This window comes from Mustela putorius, unplaced genomic scaffold (genome assembly GCF_011764305.1).
Source record: "Mustela putorius furo isolate JIRA1106 unplaced genomic scaffold, ASM1176430v1.1 tig00000827_pilon_pilon_pilon, whole genome shotgun sequence".
Taxonomy (NCBI): domain Eukaryota; kingdom Metazoa; phylum Chordata; class Mammalia; order Carnivora; family Mustelidae; genus Mustela; species Mustela putorius.
In genome coordinates, this window is record NW_025421489.1 from 8,450,318 (window position 1) to 8,473,972 (window position 23,655).

Genomic DNA, 23,655 nt, shown 5'->3' on the forward strand with positions numbered 1-23,655 from the left:
CCCAAAGACTGACAGCTAGGGAGGTTTGGGAGGACAGACTTGAACCCAAGCTGTCTGCCTCCAGAGTCTGGGATTGTCAGAGCTCAGCAATCCTATCACGAATGGCCAACATCAAGATGCTAGTCTCTTGCTTGTCACTTAAGTAAGACACACACTAAGGGTAAATTAAAATATCTGTAGGCTTTCAGCAGCGGATGCCAATAGCACTAATAGCAGAATACAATAGTGATAACAAAGACAGCTCGGTGTAGACAGGAGACCGGGGTTAAAATCCTACCTCTACTGTCTCCTAGCTGTGGGACGTTGGGTTTAATTTCTGTGAACTTCTGTTTGCATTCCCTCAGAAGACACTGTATTATTGGAAAGAAATGATGTAGGAGGGGGGAAAAAAAACACCTGAAAAATGAGAAAGCATCATGCAAATGGAACCGAAGGGGAACAGTGAAAATTTAAGGTGAAAGTGTTTTCAATCAACTACTCAGAAAGAAGTGCTAGCCCTCCACACCTTGAAAGATGTCATTCTTGTAATTCCCCAGGCTGATAGATCTTCTACCCTCCCACCTTGCCCTACCCTTCATGAGAGTCCCCGAGAGGAACCATTACTTCATTAATACACAGGGCATGATAAAGGATCCATGATCCCTATGAAGAATCTGCTTCCTTCTGTACATTGTGCAGGGGACAAAGAGACACTCATATAAGCATCAAGTCCAGTGGAAGTCCAGTATTTCCACTGGCCATTGCTTTGCCCAGCATCCTTTTCAATGTTGTCTGATTACATCCCCCACCCTCCTTCTTTGGTTGACTTGCATGGCCTCTGCTCTAACCTCGCCATCTGCCTGCCCTTGCACACACCCATCTGGCCAAGCTGGTCTTTTACAGTACTTCATCCTTGTCCACAGAGATTGGTTCAAAAGATGGTACCTGAACAAAGCAGGTCAAGCAAGAGTCCTACCCTGAGGTTCAATGAACTGGAATTAGAAAGAGTAAAAACAAAGAAACAGACTTTATTCTCTGTTCTCAAAGCTGGCCGGGAGGGAGTCTGGGTCTTCCAGTTGCCATGTCCCTGCCTACCTGGGGAAATCTTATCTCCTGAAAGAGAATCCAGCACCGATGCAAAGAGACACAGCATCTTGTCACCTCCAATAACATCCATGCCTTTTACACTGATGGGGGGCATCCAATCCCCTTTTGCTTATGCAAGTTTGAGATGGGATTCTGACACAACCAAAAAATCCCAATTTGTCACAATCCCCTTTCTCAAGGCCAGCCCTTACATTTCCTGCAAGGAGAAACTGAGTGAAACTGGCCAGAAGGAACCCAAATTCTCAACAGACAACAAAACTGCATGCCCATTACAGGTCTACCCAATTCCATTTAGCAAATGCCCTGTTCTGTTAAGCATAAGGGGTGATTATCACTACAAGGGTCTGAAAACAAGAACACGTTTGTTAGGATGTATGCCAAGCATACTCTCAATGACAAAGCCAGGGGTACTCAATAGAACATAGGCAGTGTCCAACATCTTACAAATGGGCAAATGAGTCTTTCCACTGAATTAAGATTCCAAGCAAAAGTGATCATTATTACTTGAAAAATATAATCTAAATCTTAATATGTTAATTTCCCCCAATTATTAAGATTCTCAAACATCTTATTAAGTTCTCAAAGGTACCAAGTGTCCTGGTAAAAATTGTTCAAGCCAAACAAACAAACAAACAAAACACAAACAAACATTGTCCAGAACATGATTGGCTGCTTATAAAAATCACTGTGGAAAAAAAAAAAAAAAAAAAGAACCTAAGTTATTGGTTTCTAAAACTGGTGTAACTCTCTGTTCTACCTCTAGGGCACTGGTGTTGCTCAAATGTTTTGAAGGCCATAATAATTAGATTTAGCTAGTCCTCTTGTCCCCACAAGGATTTTTTTCAGAAGGCATATATAACACACATACAACACTGAAACATTCTAATTTTATACCACCAACCTGGGGTGGCTTCACATTAAGACTACGATTTGATCATTTAAAAAATAAGCAACACATATGGCCATCAACACATATTCCCGTATGGATATATTTACACATGCATTCCCATGTCAGCAGGCTCCATTGACCCCCTAAAGTGGGCCTCATTCTCTGTTCCACCTCCTCTAGCTGGTAACAGTCTTCTGATATTCCCCCCCGGGAAGTCACCACTTTTCTGACTCTTAGTCCGTAGGCCTTGTGTCAGGGTGACTCTCCCGCCACCTTCGGAGAGAGCACATAACTCAGGTCCAGCCCGTCAATGGATGGCTTGAGCCTTGAGCTCACGGCTACACAGTCATTCAGTCGGGGTCAATGAGATACAACTCAACTGGAAGGATGTGCGCCCAAAGCTGTTGCGAACCCTCTTGCCACCACCTAGAGCAGAGAATGAAGCAAACATGGGGGAAAGGAGAGACAAGAGATGGAAAGAAGTCAAGCGCCCAATGACGGAAGAGCCACTCCAGTCACTGACACCTGGACTTCACAGTTAAGTGGGCCCCCAAATTACCTTTTTGCTAAGCCATCCTTAGTCATGTTTGCAGTCTCCTGCAATGGACCGTTCTACCGGATGCTCCCTCTTGTCATGGTTGCTTTTCGGATCAGGACTGGGAAAATGGAGGAAAGATGTGAACAAGGGAAAAAAGGATGCCATGCGTGTAAGTGATCAGCAGGGAGGCAAATACCATCACCCAATAGAATTTTCTAATAAGGGCGCCTGGGTGGCTCAGTGGGTTAAGCCGCTGCCTTCGGCTCAGGTCATGATCTCTGGGTCCTGGGATCGAGTCCCGCATCGGGCTCTCTGCTCAGCAGGGAGCCTGCTTCCCTCTCTGTCTGCCTGCCTCTCCGTCTACTTGTGATTTCTCTCTGTCAAATAAATACATAAAATCTTTTAAAAAAAAAAGAATTTTCTAATAAAAAAGTTAATCTATCCTACCTAGTACAAATATAGTTTAAAGTAGCCGCCGTCCGCTACATAAACATCTGGGCAAAAACCTAAAGTTGAGCAAAATACTCCCAAGTTGCATTCAATCAAAGGACTTTATTCAGAGGATAGAATTTTTACCATACAATTGTGCTTTTATCTTCATTCTCTACACTGTACTTTAAAATGTAAGTAGATCTGGGTAGAGGAACCATGAGCTAATCTTTAAGAGAGCATATATTAACTTTATGATCAGAAGAAAATCCATTTTAAACATAAAAACCTATTAAAAGCATAAAACATGTACTTTACAAGGTAAATAGATCTGGGTGGAGAAATCTTTTAAGTAAGCTTATATGAATTTTATGATTTTTAAAAAAGCCTCTTTTACGCACAAAACAAGAATGAAAGTAGCAAATATTTTAAATGGAACCACCTAGTAAACATGGATATGTCCTGAACAAAAGAACCACTCATTGCATACAAGACTTTCCTGGCTGGACCAACACACCATCCCGCTATCTACTTCTGACCGTCTTTAAATCAAAACTATTTCTTCTTCTAATACACGTTGGATACAATAAACTGGAAGAATTGTTTTCTTTTAAATTGCAACAAAGGCCAACAGTGGTATCACCACTGATTCTCTTTGAAACTCTATGCTACTGTAGCTAATGATTGGTACGATTGTGTTATTCAAGCTCGTCTGGTACCTAGTCACCAGTTACTAGATATAGTGGAGATGGAGACTGTGAATGAACTAAATAGAAGAAAATCATTGTTTTTCAAATTTCTGGGCTGTGAAGAGAGTGTATAAAAGAAAGGGGTCTCCAGATCAAGCACATTTCATAAGATCCTGAGGTCAGAGAAGAAAAAAAAAAATGGCAGTATAAAGTGATTGATGTATTCTAAATATAGCTTCAGGAAACAAACCAAAAAAAGAAAAAGAAAAAAAAGGGAGGTGGGTGTAAAGAACTCAAATTTAGACTGAGATACCAAGAAATCACAATTTTGGTGAATGAAGTTCCTTTTGTGTAAGACACATTGCTCAAAATCAATTTTTGGGGGGTGGGGGTGGGAATAAGTTAATTATCTGTTGATTAAGGGTTCTTCTCATAACTCTACTCCGAGGCAGTACCCTTCAGCCTCAACCAACAGCCTCCCCAGTTCACCTTTGCAAAAGAAGCAAAAAACAAATCTGAACAAGCAACAGCCACAACAACAGTCCAACTGCCCGGAATGTGAAGCGTCTGCCCAGTTATCTTTTAGATGTGGAGGAATCACAGTGAGTAAAAGCAAACAAATCTATCTTCTCAGCAAGTTTTCCAGGCCACCTGCCACTCGCATACAGGGAACTTTACCTCTAGATTTTACCTTTAAACCCCTTTGGGTTAGAAATGCTTTTACTCCGATACAGCACACTCACCTAGGGAATGTGCTCTTTCCCCCTGGATCGTAGCTTTGGGATGACGGAGATTTGGAGCAAGCTGTAGTGCTCCCCCCAGCAGCCATCCCTCCATTACCCTTACTTTCCAGAGGAGCTGAGGGTTCATGTAACTTTACCAGGTCACACCGGTATGAGTAGCAGAGCCTCAAATAAAATAACTACTATTTTCCACAGCTCAAGCATCTCTGGGATGAGCTGGGGGGTTGAGTAGCCTCATCTGTACCAATTTTCCTTTAAGAAGCTGAGAACTATTCTGGGGCGCCTGGGTGGCTCAGTGGATTAAGCCGCTGCCTTCGGCTCAGGTCATGATCTCAGGGTTCTGGGATCGAGTCCCGCATTGGGCTCTCTGCTCAGCAGGGAGCCTGCTTCCCTCTCTCTCTCTCTCTCTCTGTCTACTTGTGATTTCTCTCTGTCAAATAAATAAATCTTTAAAAAAAAAAAAAAAAAAGAAGCTGAGAACTATTCTGAACAACTTGACCTTTACGGACAGGGTGGGGGTGACCTAGTCGGGGAGGATAGATTGGTGGCTGCAGGCTCTAGAGACTTTCTGGTTTCATTCTCAGTAATTGGGAAGGAAAAATGGAGAGAAGTGGGATCGGAACATTTCAGAGACCTCAAAGCACTTCCCAAGCCTTGCTCTCATTTCTTTTCTCTCCCCTACTCTGGAGAGATCTGAGGGCCCTCAACACCTTTCCTTTCTTCGTCAGCCCGAACTATACCTCATAAACCAAAAGGATTAATGCACAGATACACTAGCTCCCAGATAATTAAGGGTTTATAATCTCTCAAGCATATATCCAGGAAGATTTGTAAGTTTGGAGATTAAAACAAAGGAACTCCTGAGAGGGTACTCCTGGGGTGGGGTGGGGCTTGGTCAGTTAAGTGTCTGACTCTTGATTTCGGCTCAGGTCATGATCTCAGGGTCGTGAGGTCAAGCGCTGTGTTGGGCCCCCATTCTGAGTGTGGAGCTAAGATTCTCTCTCCTTCTGCTCCTCCCCCCAACTTGTGTACATGCTCTCTCTCTCTCAAAAAATAAAAAATAAAAATAAAAACAAAGGAACTCCTAAATACATGTGGTATCAATTAATTCAGATTTAAACGGCCTTGATTGTTAAGATTTGTCACTGTTAACTCATAATGGAAATACTTAATGACCTTCACAACAACCGTAGGTTACATTAATCATGTAATCCCTGAAATAACTTGTCAAAAGAAATGTGCATACATTTACAGTCAGACCTATTACAGATATAGGATCAATTTATATTTAAAGCTTGCGTTTTAAATTACATAACTTTCTCAGTAGACTCCTTTTGCTCTGAAATCTAAAATAAAACACAATATGTCTGACCCAGAAACCTCCAAATCCTTGAACCACAGAAGTATAAACAACTATGGTCAACCTATCGTCAGTCTGGAGAGCAATAAGAAGGTCTATGGCTGTTGTTAATAAATATATTGCCCTTTAAAACGCCCCACGCTAACAGCCAGCCATGCGAGTAAACCCTTCTATGGTGTCTGTTGAGACAGAGTAGGTCCTGAGCAGGTGTTGGAGAGCGATGTAAATATCTCCCCTGCTACAGACGTGGTCAGCACAGGTGTCCTATGTGACAGCGTTCTCCGTGTTTCAGACACCCATACTCACATGGCCTCCTCTCCCACACACCCAACCACCAGCCCCACCACATAGAACAGGCCATTTTCTTCCTCTCTTCCTGCCTTAGCACAAGATGAGCTCTCTCAGCCTGCCATCGCCCTTTCCAGATTCTTCTCCTAGGACATTTCACCTCATCCTTCAATATCCAGCTCAAACGGGACCTCTTGGTGACATTCTCTTCATTTTCCCCGGGGAGAATTAATCGGTCCCTTCCCTGTGTTGTCGGCCACGTTCCAAACTCACCTCTGGTACAGAAATTGTAACGATGGACTTTAAAGCACTAATACACTTAACACTTTAATATTTTAATCGAGAAACCTTGCTGTTTTTATTGAGATATAACGGACAGTTAACACTGTTTCAGGTTTAGGTGTACGGCATAATGATTTGATGTACATATCAAAGCTCACCACAATACACTGAGTTAATTAACATCCATGGACACACAAAGCTAGATTCCCTCCCCCATGAGGATGTTTACTCTCCTGGCAACTTTCAAACATATGATGCCGTATCATTAACTACCGTCACGAGGCTGTATGGTACATCCCTAGGACTTACTTATTTTATAATTGGAAAGAACTTGTTTTTTTTTTTTAAAGATTTTATTTATTTATTTGAAAGAGAGAGATCACAAGTAGACAGAGAGGCAGGCAGAGAGAGAGAGGGAAGCCCGACGTGGGACTCGATCCCAGGACCCTGAGATCATGACCTGAGCCGAAGGCAGCGGCTTAACCCACTGAGCCACCCAGGCGCCCGAACTTGGTTATTTTATTTTCTGTCTGGTCCCGTGCCTGCCAAAGACGCTCCACATGGGTTGTGAAACAAACAAACAAACAAACAAACGAAGGGATACATACATGAGTCAATGAGGACCGGTAACGAGAGGGTAGGACAAATAAAGTCCAGCAGAGTCAGAAAGTAGAAGCACACTCGGCCTGTTTCTAGGGAACCTTCCACAGGGACACAAACACACGCTCAGAGACACTGTTTCACCCTAAAGGGTGGATACCTTCAAGTCCCGAATGCAGAGTCACTTCTCTGCTTGGAATAAATAAGACTAAACTCTGATATTCGGTCCTGTCCTGAAACAACTGTGTTTGAAAATCAGGCTCCATGAAATCTTATTTTTTTTTTTAAACATTAAAACACAGTATTTCACATTCATAGTACTTACACATCTTCAGGACACTGACGCTTTGCCTATAAACTTCAATAGGGAGAAACCATGGAAAACAATAGCAAAACTGTTTTGATCTGTTTTATAGGAAGATTGTAAACATCTCCCCAAAGACCATTAGCACGCAGAGTTGTCTAACAAATACTGAGCAATTCTTCTTCCAAGAGAGCGTAATTAGATAGAGTAAAGGAGCAGTGTCTCTTGGTAACCAAATAACCTAATTTTCTCAAACAACTGCTCTCCCACAAACAAATGACCGGAGGCAGAAAGAGAATGGCTGGTTTTCAACTTATATGACCACTAATGACTACTCCCACTCAGGGGAAAATGGCTGTTAATCAGCACCCCTGGTTCAAAGGGGTTTGCTCAAATTCACGGAAAGAGCCATGATAGGATATTAAGATAAGCAGCTGTTTGGGGCTATAAACCCCTAACCTTTCTCAACTTGACATCTGTGAGGAAAACCTATTTCTATTGTATTTGTCCATGGTTTTATTTTATCTGTTGAAAAAAGTCCTTAAAAAAAGAGAGAGAGAGAGAAAGAGAAAGTCTTAAAAGAGTTTTTAATGCCAGATTCTGGAATAAAGTTGCCAGTAGAGCACATCAACCTCTGTCTCCCAGCTCTGTTTTCTGAGGCACTTTGGCCCCAGAGACATCTTCTGAAGAAGCAGACAGGCAAGCAGGATGCCGTGGAGGGAATCTCTAAGAGAGAAATCACTTCTCCTCTATGTGCTTCTGTTCAGCGGACGCAGCTCTCCACCCCAGCCTGGGGTCCTGGGCTCTCCCAGAGCGTCTACCTTTAGCTCACTCAGCACTCTAGCCCTCTCCCTCCCGCCCCACCGCTTCCCCCTGCCCCAGACTATTTTGAAATTGTTCACAACTATAGAAAAACTGAAGGAATGGTATGATGAACCTGGCTTCCACCTTGAAAGCTCTCTTCCGTCGCATGTACTCCATACTGAAAAAGGGACCCTCCTGAATCCTTGATGGAGCTGGAGGTCTGCTTGAAGCCAGCTCAGCTCTTGGAACCCAGTGGGTTGCCCTGCTCTTGGCAGAGTCGTGGCTCCGGTGGCTGGACCCCAGGCTGGCTCTGGCCTGATGACCCAGAACTCCCCTGTCACTCGTTCCCTGATGTTGAGCATCAGTATGGCCCAAAGTCTCTCACCACCCAAGCAAACACCTCAACATTCCCAAGGGTACCCAATTTGATCTAATAATTACTATGCACTTGTAAATATATAAACTTGGGCAATTAACCTAACCAAGGCTTCAATTCATCACCTGTTAATTGGGAAGGCTGCAGTACCCACCCCCGCAACCACCTCACCCGCTCAGATGTGCTCATGATTCAACAGCGTGGTTAGCAGATTGGCGGACCCACCATCAGCATTCAGTAAAAGTTAGTTATTACTACCGTTTTAATTCAGTTCTGTTCTTTTTTTTTTTTTTTTTAAGATTTTATTTACTTATTTGACAGACAAGTAGGCAGAGAGGCAGGAAGAGACAGAGAGAGGAGGAAGCAGGCTCCCCGCTGAGCAGAGAGCCTGATGTGGGGCTCCATCCCAGGATCCTGGGACCATGACCTGAGCCGAAGGCAGAGGCTTTAACCCACTGAGCCACCCAGGCGCCCCTCAGTTCTGTTCTTTGACAGCCACCGGTTGGTTTCCAATGGGCCGATCCCATCAATGCGTCCTTTCAACCCTTTTCTTACCCCAGATGCTGCAGTATAACTCAACAGCACGGAAGTAACTGGTGCCCTCCAACACCCCCAAGCTCAGCCCCCATTCAACTCTCCGTACATCCAGATGCCTCAAACGTGGGTCCCTACCATCCCCGAACATACTGCGTGCTAAACACTTTAAATTTTAAATGGGCCTTAATTTAATTTTAAATATTGATCTCAATTTTTTAACTTAGAACTTAATTTTTAAATTAAAAAATGGAAAGCTTGGATATAAAATTATTCTTGGAATCAATGTCCAAATACTTTCTCTTCTTACTGTTCAGAATAAAACACCACTTCCCCAACACTCCTGCAAGCCTCTCTTTTGCCCCTCTACTATAATACAATCTTCCTCTAAGTTCACGAATGGCTATGGATATGTCAGTAAGTCACACATTGATCTATTACTTTCCTGGTGGCTGCTTCTGACCGAATTTTTTTCTTTATGACCCTGTCTCATCCTTTGATTCCTTCCAGGTAATAGTGCTTAATCATGAGCAAACATTAAAATCCCTTGGGAACTATTTCCAAAATGCACATGCCCAGGGCTCTGATGCTGAACAACACATTTGACTATGAATTCTTTAATAGAGATTTCTACACTGGATCCCTGAAATGCATTCTGCTTAGCAAAGGAAAATCACTTGAAACAAGGTCTTCAAAAGAGTAAATAATGTTCTTCAGCATGTTCCTCACCTTGGTGAACCAGTAAGCATCATCAAATAAAACAGCAAGAGACGACATATGATCTTTGATCCTCCCCGCCCCAAGTAGTTAATGCAGAAGTAAGCATGACCTACCATGTGGTTTTTCTCATTGCCACAGCTCTCTTTATAATTGTCTGTGAGAAAGATTAAGTGAGGAACTTAATTCCTCATTCTTCTTGGTCTTAAATGTCTATAAGCTCAAAGTCATAACTGCTAGAACTCAACAGAGTTAATAATTCACTGTAAGAAATGCAAGTATAAAAATGATTTTTAAATAGCTCAAATCTTGATACATATGAAGGATACTATCTTAGGCCATATAATTAATTACTTTTAAAAATATAGTGCTGTTTTTAAATCTGAGAGGGAAAAGTGTACAAGGAAAACCTACAAATCACAAATACAGACTGATGCACAGATGTACACATAAATGCTTGTGTGTGTGTGTGTGTGTGTGTGTGTGTTGACAGGTGTCTTGAAGCTAAGAGCAAAGAACCTTTCTACTGTAGATACACAATAGTTCATATTTTTTTTTACCCATCAGACAAATTATACTGAAGAGTGAACCAGGTTCTGGGTTATACTAATAAATTTAATCTCTAAAAGCCCCAAGCTTTTGGAACATTTTATAAATCCCTGACACGTGCTTAGGTGCAAGTTATCAAGGCTTTGGGAAGAGGTTTTTCTACTCTGGAAGAAATGGAGTAATCTAAATGAAAATTCATATGATAAAGAAAGTTGAAGTGAGTTTATAATTAAAATATTAGTTGAATTTATTAAATTGATTATAAAAATAGTAACATTTTCATGTATTACTTCAGCCACAGGACCATATATGCATCGTGTCAACACATATGGGGGAAATGCACCTTTTCACTCCTTTAATTGTCTAGCAGAAGATGCTTTTCTGATATATGCTGGCTTTTTAGTGTAAATCTATCATTATATTAAAATACTTGAGCTGTAAGAAAAAAACAAATTCATATATGAAGCTAATTATAACAGAGTCACTATCTACTATGGGTTGAATCATCACCCCCTCCCCAGTTCTTAACCCCCAGTAGCTCAGGATGTGACTTTATTTGGAGATCGGACCTTTATAGAGGTAATCAGGATAAAATGAAGTCATTAAGATGAACCCTAATCCACCATGACTGATGTGCTTATAAAAGGGGGAAATGTGGAGACAGACCCACAGGAGGGAGAAACCAACCACATGAACATAAAGAGAGTTACTTACATGTCAGGAAAGGAGCCTGCAACAGAAGCTCCCTTCACAGCCTCCGAAGGAAGCCACCTCTCCAACACCTCCATTTCATAATCTTCACCTCCAGGACCCTGAGACAATGAACTTCTGTTGTTGAAGCCACCCAGCTTGTGGTTCAAACTCTAGCAAAGGGATACACCATCTGAGCTACTTTTCTTTCAAATGAACAGTTAGTTTGTTTTGGTGGGGGGGTCGGCAGTTGCTGGGTTCTTTTTTAAAGGTAGTTTGCCATTTCCAGCTTGCAGATACAGCACCCTGATCGAGGAGAAATCACACATCCTTCCATGGGAGTGAGACCTCTATAGGGGCGTAAACCTTCCAGGTTCCACCTCTGTGAAAGAGAAGACCCCTGGCTGAGAGAAAATATTATTTCCAGGAAAGAAAAACTGGTGAGGTCATAACATCCAGACTCAGACAGGATGGAGAAGAGAAAGCAGCGTTCAGGTAAAGTGTCCTTGTCAGAAGTCCAAGCTTTGTCAAAAACAGTCCCCTGGGCTTCTTGCCACCAGGTCTAAAGTAGAAGAAGGAATGGGTACTGGAACTTTTCTACAGACATCAAAGATATAAGGAAATCATGAAGGGAGATGTGAGGTCCTGAACCAAGATAACTCTTTATAACTTGATCATAGTTTTGGATGGATGGCACAGAACGTGACGTCAGGGACTTCCTGATGACCTTCAACTATATTTTCCTAATTATGCATCCATGGAAAGCTTCTCCCCGCCTCCTGTGACCATTTTCCTTTATTTTCCCCTCCTTTATGATCAGACTCTAAAATAAGCAGATGATGAAAGGAAGCATGGTAAGATCAGAGGAGCAGGCGGGGGCTGGGTTACTTCTCTCCACCTCGGGTCTTTGTAATAAACACACTCACTTGGTCATGAATGTGAAATAATGATGAGATAGAATTGGAATACTTGCTTCTTGAGCTGAACCGTAGCAAATATTTTTGAGACATAAGCCAAAACCTCAAAAAGGACTTCCTTGGCATCTGATAATCGTCAGACATGAAGAATTCCAGAAACAAATCAATAGGGAGAGAAGCTGACAATATTTCCATTTATAAAAGACAATTCCTTGCTTGGACCAGACTACTTACTACCTATGCCTGTGAAGGCCTAAGATACATGAACAATTAACCTTAAGCTAAGTGAGTGATCTTCAGTGGTACTTCTCAAAGTTTAGGGGTCAACTGAAACACACACTTTTTGTAAATTCAGTATTTAATGAAACTCCATTAGTTAGTTTACAGGAGCTATGAAGAAACTCCATTGACTTAATTACACCCGTTACTCCATATCAGATCACTTGTAATTTCTCAATCTCGCGAGGTGACTTTGGTCTATGACTTCTAAGAATGCACAGATGGACCAAGCAGAAGATGAACAAAAATAAGGTGTAAGTGGAAAGTATATTGTAATTTGAAACATCTGAAAGTCAATGAAACTCAAAACACCTCCAGAAATAATTCTGGGTTTTCAAATTATATGTTTGTAACAATGGGGGAAAAAAGACATGCAAAGATAGAAATGCCTTGAGCTGCAAAACTGTTTTAATAATGAGAGATCTTAATTGAACCTCATTCATAGAGCAGGTATTCTAAATACAGGAAAACAGTCTGAGAATGAGGCAGATTCCATATCTAATCATGCCCTTGTCCTTCCACAAAAACTATGTGAAAAAAGACATTTTAAAACTAATTATACGAAGTACAAAAAATCTAAATTTTGTTTTAGTACTTTCTAAAATATGTATGTCTCCTAAAAGAAGAAAGGAAAACATTTATGGCAGTAAGGAGATTTATACTACAGAAAGGCAAGGGAATTCTTTACTGAAAAGCTCAATATTTTTCTACTGATATATTTAAGAAGAGTTCTTAAGACGTCTCAGAACAGATCCTGCCATTCACAAAACCTAGGTGAATGCCTAATAAGATGGAAAGCCATTTACAGGAAATCACAGTGGCCATAAATCTACCACATTATTATTTATAGTTGTGTTTGTGACGAATACAGCATAACAAGGCAACAAGCCAGTATTTAAGGGCTGAAAGATTTATCCAACCTTAAACATATCAGTCTACGCAGGCCTGGAGTCTGTAATCATTATCACAATTTAATCTGTCTTTGCAAAACAGAACTAAAAAATAGACTGTGTGTCTCTGTGATTAATCATTCGTATTTAAAGCCAATCTGAACTAATAAAAGGTCCAAAAAAGCAGCACCAAGAACATGGTACTGGAAGAGGACGGAATTTGTTTAGAATACCATGTTCTGAAAGTGTCATGCAACCTTCTGTTAAATATTTGGTTCATTCCATTTTGTCATCCTGATTTGTATTCTGGAAGCTCTTAGAAGCTACAGGATTATTTCGTTACAACCACAACATATGTCGGCGAGCACAATCCCAGATCAGTCGCAGCGTTCTCCCTGTGAGCCCCAAGGAGTCATGGCCCTCGAAAATTCCAAAAAGAGTTGTTCATTTCTAGGGCTGAAGTCTCTGCCCGAGAGACACCTGTTGGTGCCACGAGGTGACCTGGGAAAGTTATCAGTGGAAACCGTTCGCCAGCCCCCGCCATCCGGGGCAGCGCATACAGCAGAGCTCAGAGGACGGTGTACTCTGAATGAAAGCTGCCTTGCTGGGGACTCATCCAAATAAAGCAAACTGCCAGGCATCCGCTCAGCATTTGGTGTTCATCTTAGGAATACTGCCAGGTACATAAATGTAGCCAGGGAGAACACATGTCTTTAAGAAAATGAAGGAGGAAAAAAAAAAAAGAAAGAATGGAGAAATGAGAGACAACAGCATAGAACTGAGTGGACTGAGAAGCAGTTAGTAACACTCCCCTCTCTGCCCCCCATGAGCTGCCTTGACTTTGATGTACATAGTTTCCCCTGACCTTGGCAGTATCAAGGAATTTATACAGTTAGCAGTTCTTGCACAATCTCTTGAAAAGAACAGCACAAATGTTCTATCCTTCAATGCCAGGCAGGCCTTGTTAACTCCTTTCCACCTATTTTTCTTCCAGTAAATTAATTTACTCGCTTAGGTTCTCGTGCTAAAATAAACTACTAGTTCTTCTCCTTTTCTCCTCTTTCAACAACAGACCTCAGGGATCGATCGATCTTCCTTTCTTTCTTTGTTTCTTTCTTTCTTTCTGTGATAAGTTGGGAAGGAAGAGCTACATTAACGAAAAACTTAATCATTCTCATAGGCTATAACTTTATGCAAGGCACTGCATGCAAAAAACTTTAAGAATGGCAGCTTTTCCAGGCTTATTATGATGATAAATGAAGTTCTTTTATCGACGTATCTGTTCGCAATGCAGAGCCAGAGGACAAAGTGTTTTTCCCTGAGCTGAAGATAACTTCGGTTATCTTAATTATCTTAATAAATCCCAGATAACCATGGCTTTGTGGATTAAACACGGTTTGGTACAGAAACAATTTGAACAATCATCTTTGTTAATTCTTCAGGGTGCCTAGAAGTCATGTTGAACACTTTCTGCTTCTGACTACATTAAAACTAAAATGCCTGTTTAGGAAGCAACAGACCTAAAAAGCAGACCAAACATTTCTAACAGGTCGACTGCATCCCAAGTGCTGTATATGCACCTAATGTTACCCAGATTCACAATCAGGATGATTCATGGACTGCATCAGCCTCAGCTAGACCTCAAACAGACCAGTGAGATGCTGTGTGTGGCCATGAGCCCACATCCAAGTTCATTAAAAAGAAGAAAAAGAAAAAGGACTTTCAGGATTCTGAGAAGGGCGCGTTCCTGTGACCTCTGTGGGATGAGAGGGAAAGCAGACATTTACGTTGCTACTTCTCCACTTGTCATTACTGATACGGGCACGGAGTGGGCTGAACGACGGTACCAACTGGGACTCGAAGCAATTTTTGATGAACCAGGAATGGAATAATACTGGTGTGTTGTTTTAGTTTTTAAAACCATGATGCCCAGGGGATGCTGACAATGCTGAAGACATCCTCACCTTCCTATGGGGAAGGAAGTTAAAAGAAGACTAATTTTGTATGCGTTCATCCTAAAAACATGGGTAGAAATCCTTCTACATGTCTTCCTCAGCTGAATGAATGATACACTCATTGGTGATTTTATGTATTCACAGCTTCTGTTACGAGGAGATGTAACATATTCAATAAAAGCAAGAATCTGGGGTTAGCCACCTGGATTCAAATTCTGACTCCAACCCTACTTGCAAGGTGACTGTAGACAAGTTACTTGACCTCTCTGTGCCTCAATGTTCTTAACTGTATAATGGAGATACAGACAGAATATATCTCAAATAAGAGTTAGCTGTTATTATTCTCCCTAATATTATTATTATTTATCTGGTTTTGTTTTGTTCTGTTTTTGAGAAAGATGGAGAGAGGGGGAGGAGCGGAGGGGGAGGGAGAGAGAGAATCTCAAGCAGACTCCGCACTGAGCTCCAAGCCTGACACGGGACTCGATCTTGAGACCCAGAGATCATGACCTGAGCTGAAATCAAGAGTCAGACCCTTAACTGACTGAGCCACCCAGGTGCCCCTTAGTCAGGATTTAACCAGTGTTCTCAATGGGTAATGATATTCATAAGCAATAGTAACAAACTCTTCAATAGTACCTCCTAGATGCCAGGTTCAGCTCTAAGCGATTTACGAGTTTGAACTCATGCAATCCTTTCAGCTAACTTTGGAGGTAGGCACTATTCCCCAGAGAAAAACGCAGGGGAACAGAAAGATTAACCTATTTGCTCAAAGGTTGACTAGTAAATGTCTGAGCCTGACTTCACTGAGAGGCCTGTCTTCAGAGTCCAGTCTCTTAACCATATCCCTCACCACTAACCTCCTTCTTGAAAAGAAACCATTTTAAATAAGTCTCCTCACATCATAATTTACATAAATGAGAACTACGAAAAATTTAAGTTCAGTATACTCAAAACACATATCGCATAAAAGGTAACATTTTGGCTGCAACATAAAGCAAAAGACTTTAAAAAACACCATGATTAACTTTCCCTCCAATTAATGGTTTTAGGAAACCTTAGGCGGGACAAATTCTTCCTTGAAATGCATGATGTATAAGGTAAGATAGGCCGGGGCGCCTGGGTGGCTCAGTGGGTTAAGCTTCTGCCTTCAGCTCAGGTCATGATCTCAGGGTCCTGGGACTGAGCCCTATATCGAGCTCTCTTCTCAGCAGGGAACCTGCTTCCCCCTCTCTCTCTCTCTCTCTGCCTCTCTGCCTACTTGTGATCTCTCTCTCTCTCAAATAAATAAAGGAAATCTTTTTTTAAAAAAAGGTAGTTTATAAAGTGAGCTAGGCCATCACTTGACAGCAAGCTTATGTAGAGTAGAAGCCATAGCAACCTTGTTTCCTGGAGCCCCTGGAAAGCCCTACCAATAATATACCATACCTAGCCTACCCCTGTGGACAGCATCCAGACTGCAGCACTGATCAGGACTCTGGCCCTCCCCTGAGCCCCAGCATAAAACCAATGTCCTGGGGGAAATTAACCACACTCAGGTGTGAAGTCATCCTTCAATACACATTAAAAAATTTTTTTAATTCAATTGGCCAACACATAGTACATCATTAGTTTTGGATGTAGAGTTCAATAATGCATCAGTTGCATATAACACCCAATGCTCATCACATCACCAAATTACCCTCCCCCAACTCCCCTCCAGCAACCCTCAGTTTGTTTCCTAGTTAAGAGTCTCTCACAGCTTGCCTCCCTCTCTGATGACTTCCCATTCAGATTCCCTCCCTTCCCCATGATCCTCTGCACTGTTTCTTATATTCCACATATGAGTGAAATCATATGACAATTATCTTTTCCTGATTGACTTATTTCGCCCAGCATAACACCCTCCAGTTCCATCCGTGTTGAGGTAAATGATAAGTACTCGTCATTTCTCTCCAATCCCCACTTTGAAATATTAGGACATCAAAAAAGTTGATGTCGTGAAGGACCAGAAGACTACTTACTTAATCAACTTACAGTGAACTGATCAACTAACAAAATGGAATCTTGACCAATGATTACAAAAATTCTGTCACGGCACCTGTTATCCTGCTTTAGGATCTGAAGCAGAAACATATGGGTAAGCGTCTTTTCCTTAAGACTACTGATTCTTATAAAATAACTTGAGTTAGAAAACCACACACAAATGATGGCTAAAAAATGCACAATAAAAAGTTTGGAAAAAACCAAAACCCTTGGAAAAAATGCCTCTCACCCTTTTACCTCATAGTCTTCATGATCATGCTCTATGTTTTCCGATAGGTTTCAACATATTCCAACAAATGGTTATAATGTTCATCAAATAGCCATAGGACTAAAATCTGGTACAGGAAAATTGTGACTTAGTTATCAGGGAAATGGATATTCATACCACAGTGAGCTACCACTACACTGTCACAAGAATGACTGAAATGAGAAACACTGACAATACCAAGTGTTGGCAAAGACGAAAACAGTTGAGACTGTTCCCACTGCTTGTGGAAATGCGTACTGGTTCAACCACTCTGAAACACTAGACTGCAGTGTTTGCTTAAGTTAAACATACATAGATGGGCCACCTCGGTGGCTCTGTGGGTTAAGCCTCTGCTTTCCGCTCAGGTCATGATCTCAGTGTCCTGGGATCGAGCCCCACATTGAGCTCTCTGCTCGGTGGGGAGCCTGCTTCCTCCTCTCTCTCTGCCTGCCTCTCTGCCTACTTGTGATCTCTCTCTGTCAAATAAATAAATAAAATCTTGAAAAAAGAAATGCATAGGTAGGACCCAGCATTCCACTCCATTTGTGGAACAGAAATGCATAAAACCATACTAAAAATGCACACCAAAGGTAGGACTATATAATGCAGCATTCCTCTCAATAACCCCAGATGGAAATAACCCAACATCTAGCAACAGTAGGGGAGATAAACATTAGCAGTGTCTTCACATAATGGAATGCTGTGCAGCAAAAAAGACGCACCAGTTATCTCAACACACAACATACATACACTCAACAATCATAAGGCTGAGTGAAAGAATTCAGGCATAAAATGATTCTGTTTACACAAGACTCTAAAAATGGGCCCATAGAACTTATGGCATGAGAAGAAAAATGACTGAGAAGGGTCAAAACGGGGAGCCTAGGGGGCAGAGGGTACGGATTTCTTGATTTGGGTGGTAGTGACGTAGGTGCTTACTTGATGAAATCTCAGATCTCATGAACCACTTATGAGTTGTGCATCTCAGGGCATATGTGCTACATATCGGTAAGAATGTTTACTTTAAAAGTAAGAAACTAAATTAATTAAAAGAGGCCTGTTTTCAAGCCCAATTTTATATATATGCCTGTATTAGTCTATTACGGCTGCCATAACGACACCACAGATTGGGTGGTTTACTCAACAGAAATTTATTTTCTCACAGCTCTGGAGGCTGGAATTTTCTGATCACAGAGCTGGCAGGGTGGGCTTTCTGGCGAGACCTCTCTCCTTGGCTTGCAGATGGCTATCTCCTCACTATGCTCTCACACGGCTATTTAACTGAGCGTGCATATTCTTCGTATCTCTCTCTTACAAGGATACCAGTCCTACAGGGATTAATGGTCCCACTCTTATGAGCTCATTTAATCTTGCTGCCTCCATACATACCCTCCAAGTACAATCAGCACAGGAATTTGGGGATCCTCCAACTTTGTTCATAACAAGTGCTATGATATTCTGTCAGTTATTTATTTTTTAAATTCTCAATTGTTTTTTTTTAATGAAATCTTCACATTTTCAACCTCTGAAGCTTTCTAAAGTACCCAGTGCTTCCCAAAGAGTCTTAAAAGTCTTTACAAATGATATAGTTGTAAAAAATATAATTCTAATGTTTCAAAGTTGTATGGAAACCATTTTTAATTCAAGGGCAAAAATATAACCTAACTGCAAGATATTTTTAAATGGATCCTACTTACAGAGACTACTTTTCCAACATCAATTGTACATACACCCCAGCCACAGACAAGGAAGTAACATACACGGGCATGAGTCACTTGTTTAACAAAACATCTACTTATGATAAAAAGAAAATACTTAAACGATGTTTTTCCAGATTTTTAAATAATCTAACATATGCTTATCATTATTATCCATAATATACTTCTTGAGACACTCTGATGATGCCATTTCTAGTATGTATCTAGCTCTGGCAAAGGTGGCTTCTGCTTATTTTCAAATAGCAATGAAATACAAATGCTGCTTTAAACAAATAGAGATTAAATTATCAAAGGAAAACTATGGTTTTTAGACTCGGTATTCTTGCCAAAGACACTGGTTTTCCTTCTGTGACAGAAAGACGCTAGTACATCAGGGTTCTCAAGCCTGTGTAATCATGACCTCAAATCCATGCCATATGGAACACCTTACTCTGTTAAGATTCAAGGACACAGGCTTTATTTCCAGAAGATGGACCTTTAGGATAGACTTTTTTTTTTTTGGTCTTCTTAAATGCTCACATATGTTTTAGCAATATATATCTAAATGTACAGGAAGTAGTTTAACAGCTCTCATTATTTTTTATTGAAGTTTTTTTTTTTTTTAATTATTCATTTGAGAGAGAGAGAGAGCCCGAGAGAGAGAGCAGGAGTGGGGGGAAGGGGCAGAGGGAGAAGCAGGCTATCTCCTGATCAGGGCCCCAACCAAAGACAGACGCTTAACCAGCTGAGCCACCCAGGTGCCCCCCTCTTTATTATTTGTAATTGTGTTTCAAGCACAGAATCTCACACCCAGAGAACACAAAGCCAATAGGAAGCTATCATGACAAAAAAGAAATTCCAGGTAACTTACATGCAGGGCGGCAATCACTCCTAAACGAATGAACGTAATGCATTAAGCTCTCAAAACACCATAAAAGGGGAATTCACAGCCAAAGAGACGACTGGAACATGAAGTCCAGCGACTGTCTTGGAAGGACATCGTTACAGAGCTAAACTGGGCCATCACGGGCTCTGTATGATTAATTTCTATTCACAATCTCTTGCCCACTCGAAACATCAGTTTTTCTTTCCACATAATCTCGACAAGCTGCCTCTCATTCTGTGTGGCTGTGCTGCAGCTACTCTGGGTCCTAAGAAGCTTATTCTTTTCTGCTTCGGGTCCTCCAGTGCTGGCCCTGAGATGATGACTCATGGCCGTGGATTCTCACTCCTCTGGTTCAATCTCCTTGTCCCAGAGGCAGAATAAATATGGATGCTTGACATGGAAAAGGCCTTGGGTAACTTTCCTGAAGCTATTTCTCAAGATCCTTCATTCATTCTCAGGACCATGACGCCCACCATGACATCAGGCCAACGCACACACCTTTGGCTCCTCTGCTACACTTCCTGGCTCCTTCTGACACCAGTAAAACATAGCTCCAGGGCTGGGCCATGCTTGGCTCCACCTTTTCTCTTTCTAAATGTTTCTTAGCAAAAGAGCTCCATTCTTTCTTAACCAGCTCTCTTTCTAATTTCCTGTCACTGAAACAATTCTTCATTGGCACGGACCTGAACCAAGATTTTTCCAGTTGCGTGTCAGTTACTCAGACATGCCTTTGGCATTCCTGACATTGCAAGGTGGGAACAGGCGAGACCCAGGAGGGCCCATCCTTGGTCTTTGTCAGGACAGGGGAAGAAAGGGGCAACCAGCCAAGAGCAGAATGGCTGCTGGTGCAGCAGGTATAGACATTTAAGCTACTAACTAACTATGGGGGAGAGCTGTGGGAGCAGGGATGCCAGAAGCAATGGGGAGAGTTGGCAACCAACTGGAGCAGTTTTTCTGGTGGACCTCCATGGTCTGGGGAGCAAGCCGTCACCGACAAATTACTCCTGAGCACAAGAGCCAAAAACTGGGGGCACTTGGGCCGTGGAATCAGGTTCTGTCTAGCGCTGTCCTGTGCAATTCCTTCCCCACCGAGAAATGTTCGATGAAGATACACACCTACACCTGAAGAAACTTAAGTCTAGAGCAGAACCTATTGTCCTCAGTCATCGGGCTGCCTGTGCTCTTGCTCTGGGGGTTCCGGTCCCTTCTGTTAGCACATACAAATGTTCCTATGCGGAAAGCGCTCATGCTGACTTTTTGGGGGACGGCTGGAAACTGCTGCCCAGGACTACACTGCCTGGTACCTGGCATAAAGGCTATGTCTCCAAAGGCAGTTTAAATTATTCCTCAAAGATAACACACGCTTTAACCTTAGTAGCTTCAAACATTCCAAGACGAAACACGATTTCCTCTTTGACAGCCTGAACTCTGAGAGGGAAAAAGAAAAAGCGAGAGGAACACCAGTATTTTGATTTCATAGCTGGCCACACAGATACCCACTGAGATGCCCTGTTCCGCAGCCGAAGAAAACCTCCAAATCTGTAATCATTTCTGCTGGAGTTCCCTTATTTTGTTAAGAAGAAATCCTTCTTCCTGGCAAGACCAACTTGCCAGGAAAGGTTGTAATTATTGCACAGTCTCACTTAAAATTTAAATATTTTAATTATCACATGAAACGGCACAATTTTCACTTCAACTAGAAGTATAACACCATATAAGTCTTAAGGATAATGGTATAAAATCACCTTCAAAACAAAACAAAACAAAGCCAACAAAATTCATTTGAATATACTTCTCCAGAACAGAAATTTTAAAAGCTCTCTTACCTGACGAACAAAACTATTTGAGGTAGTGTCAGAGGAAGTGCTCCCATCGGATCCTTTAAATCTGTTTTTCCTTCTAGCTCCTTTCCCATATGACTGCAAAAAAACAAAAACAAAAACAAAAAAAAGGCAAATGAGAAATCTAGGCCTACTGCTAGGAAGAAGTCAAAAACCAAAACAAATTATAAATTGCCATCATATGGGCATTGTTTGAAAATTATTATTGTTGGAATCACAAGTACTTATTTCAAGAACAGTGAGTTAATAGGGAGAAGAGGTTTCTAGACAAAGCATTTAATAATTCTTGAATTAAAACAAATTATGTTATCTGTTCGCATATGGGGCGTCAAGAGGCAAAGCCACCAAAGAGAAAACATTTAAAAGCAAGGATTTCAGGGCAGGAGAGCGCAGAGCTGCAGCTGTAAGGAGAGAGAAAAGATCATGAGTCCAAGCCTCTTGGACAGCACAAAGGCAACAGTCTTGCCTGCCCTGAAATGCCATTTCCAGTGCCACTGGGCCTCCATTTTTGCTTTTTTTCATGTTTTAATTTGTAATCCCACAGCTACTTGTAGAACTATATGGTAGCCGAAGAACACTGTATAATATGAATTCTGATTACCTTGAAATACACACACACACACACACATACACAACACACACATGCGTCTACATGGAACATGAATGAAAACATGGTACCAATTCCTCCCCTGACCGAATGGATCTAGAAACGGCTTCAGAAGTGGTGAAAGGCTTCTTCTGTAAGTGGTCATGAACTGGATGACATTGAAATGCCTTATAAAAATGTCGGGCCCATTGTGGCAATGTTTGCATGTGATAGGAAAATCAAAATCACTTCGTGATTTTACTGAGAATGCGAGAAAAATAAATTTCATAGAATAAAATTTTATAGAATAATTAGATAAATAGGTAATTTTTTAGGAAAATAGCAATAAGAAGACAAGCATTTAAGAACAGGAGGTTAAGAGCAAGACAGTTTGCTTCCATACCAGGATAGAGCCAAGCATGAACCTATGCGAATGAACTTGCTTTTTCTATTATTATTTATCTACACTCAGAGCTCTAAGAACAAACAATGCATCAATCTCTGTTTAATGGCAAGTATAGGTAAAGTTGTTGCAAATACTGGCCATTAACATATAATTGAAAAATAGCTCAAAACTGTGCCTTTAGGTGCAAAGCAAATCGGCTGGACTCCTGCCATTGCAGACTGTGAGCGAATGTCTTAACTGCTCCAAACACCAGTCTTCTCATCCTTCAAAAGGCATAGTGCTACTTACTTCACAGGTTTAGGAATTAAACGAAATAACAGATTTATAGCATTTAGTGTAAGACCTAGTAAATGATAAGGGCTCAGAATGATATTTTTAAAAGTAATATCCACGTACAGATTGGAAGAGTCGGGTAAAGCTGGGGTGAAGGACGTAACATGCTAAGAATGCTTAGGTTCAAAGAGACTTCATGAGATTATCAGCATTTACAAAAGTTAACTTTTTTTTAAATTGCCGAGTAAATTGCAGAGTCCAGGTTTTGAAAATACTACTTTGTTCTATTTGATATACACAGATGGTTTTCATTAAAAAAAAGAAATATCTTATAAACTACGGTATACGTAGTACTTAGGCAAACTAAGATCTATTACGAACATTTGTGTTATGAGTAACTTAGATGACTTTGCAATCAGTGAGAGGGTAGTACAATCTTAAAGCAAAAATTTTTCTTAACCACGTTTGTTCTCTTTCAAGTATCTACGGGATTTATATAATACAAATGTGTTTCCATGGCATTTAATTAACTCTCAAGTTCATAAAAGGAAAGACAACCTAGGCTGGGCTTTCACAGTGTATCATACAAGGTTCTTCTCACTTAGCAGCTTATTCTTTATACTTATGTAAACACTATTCAGTAAACTGTTGAAAAATAACATTCTTTCAAGAGTGTTCTTCCTTTTCCAATTATTATATAAAAGTTTGGACAGAAGTGTCTTCCAAAGCCTACAAACACAAAAATAAAGCACGAAAAGTTCTTTAAAATTAAAAA

At 41.1% G+C, this 23,655-nt stretch overlaps 1 protein-coding gene across 4 annotated transcripts in view; it reads right to left on the reverse strand.

Annotated features, from left to right (window-relative positions):
* CACNB2 (calcium voltage-gated channel auxiliary subunit beta 2) overlaps window positions 1-23,655 on the reverse strand; it is a 380,199-nt gene that overhangs the window by 348,721 nt on the left and 7,823 nt on the right. For all 4 annotated transcript variants that reach the window (XM_045085008.1, XM_045085009.1, XM_045085007.1 and 1 more), the window contains exon 2: window positions 21,601-21,693. In XM_045085008.1, the coding sequence (XP_044940943.1) occupies window positions 21,601-21,693 (93 nt within the window). The remainder of the gene's footprint in view (window positions 1-21,600; window positions 21,694-23,655) is intronic.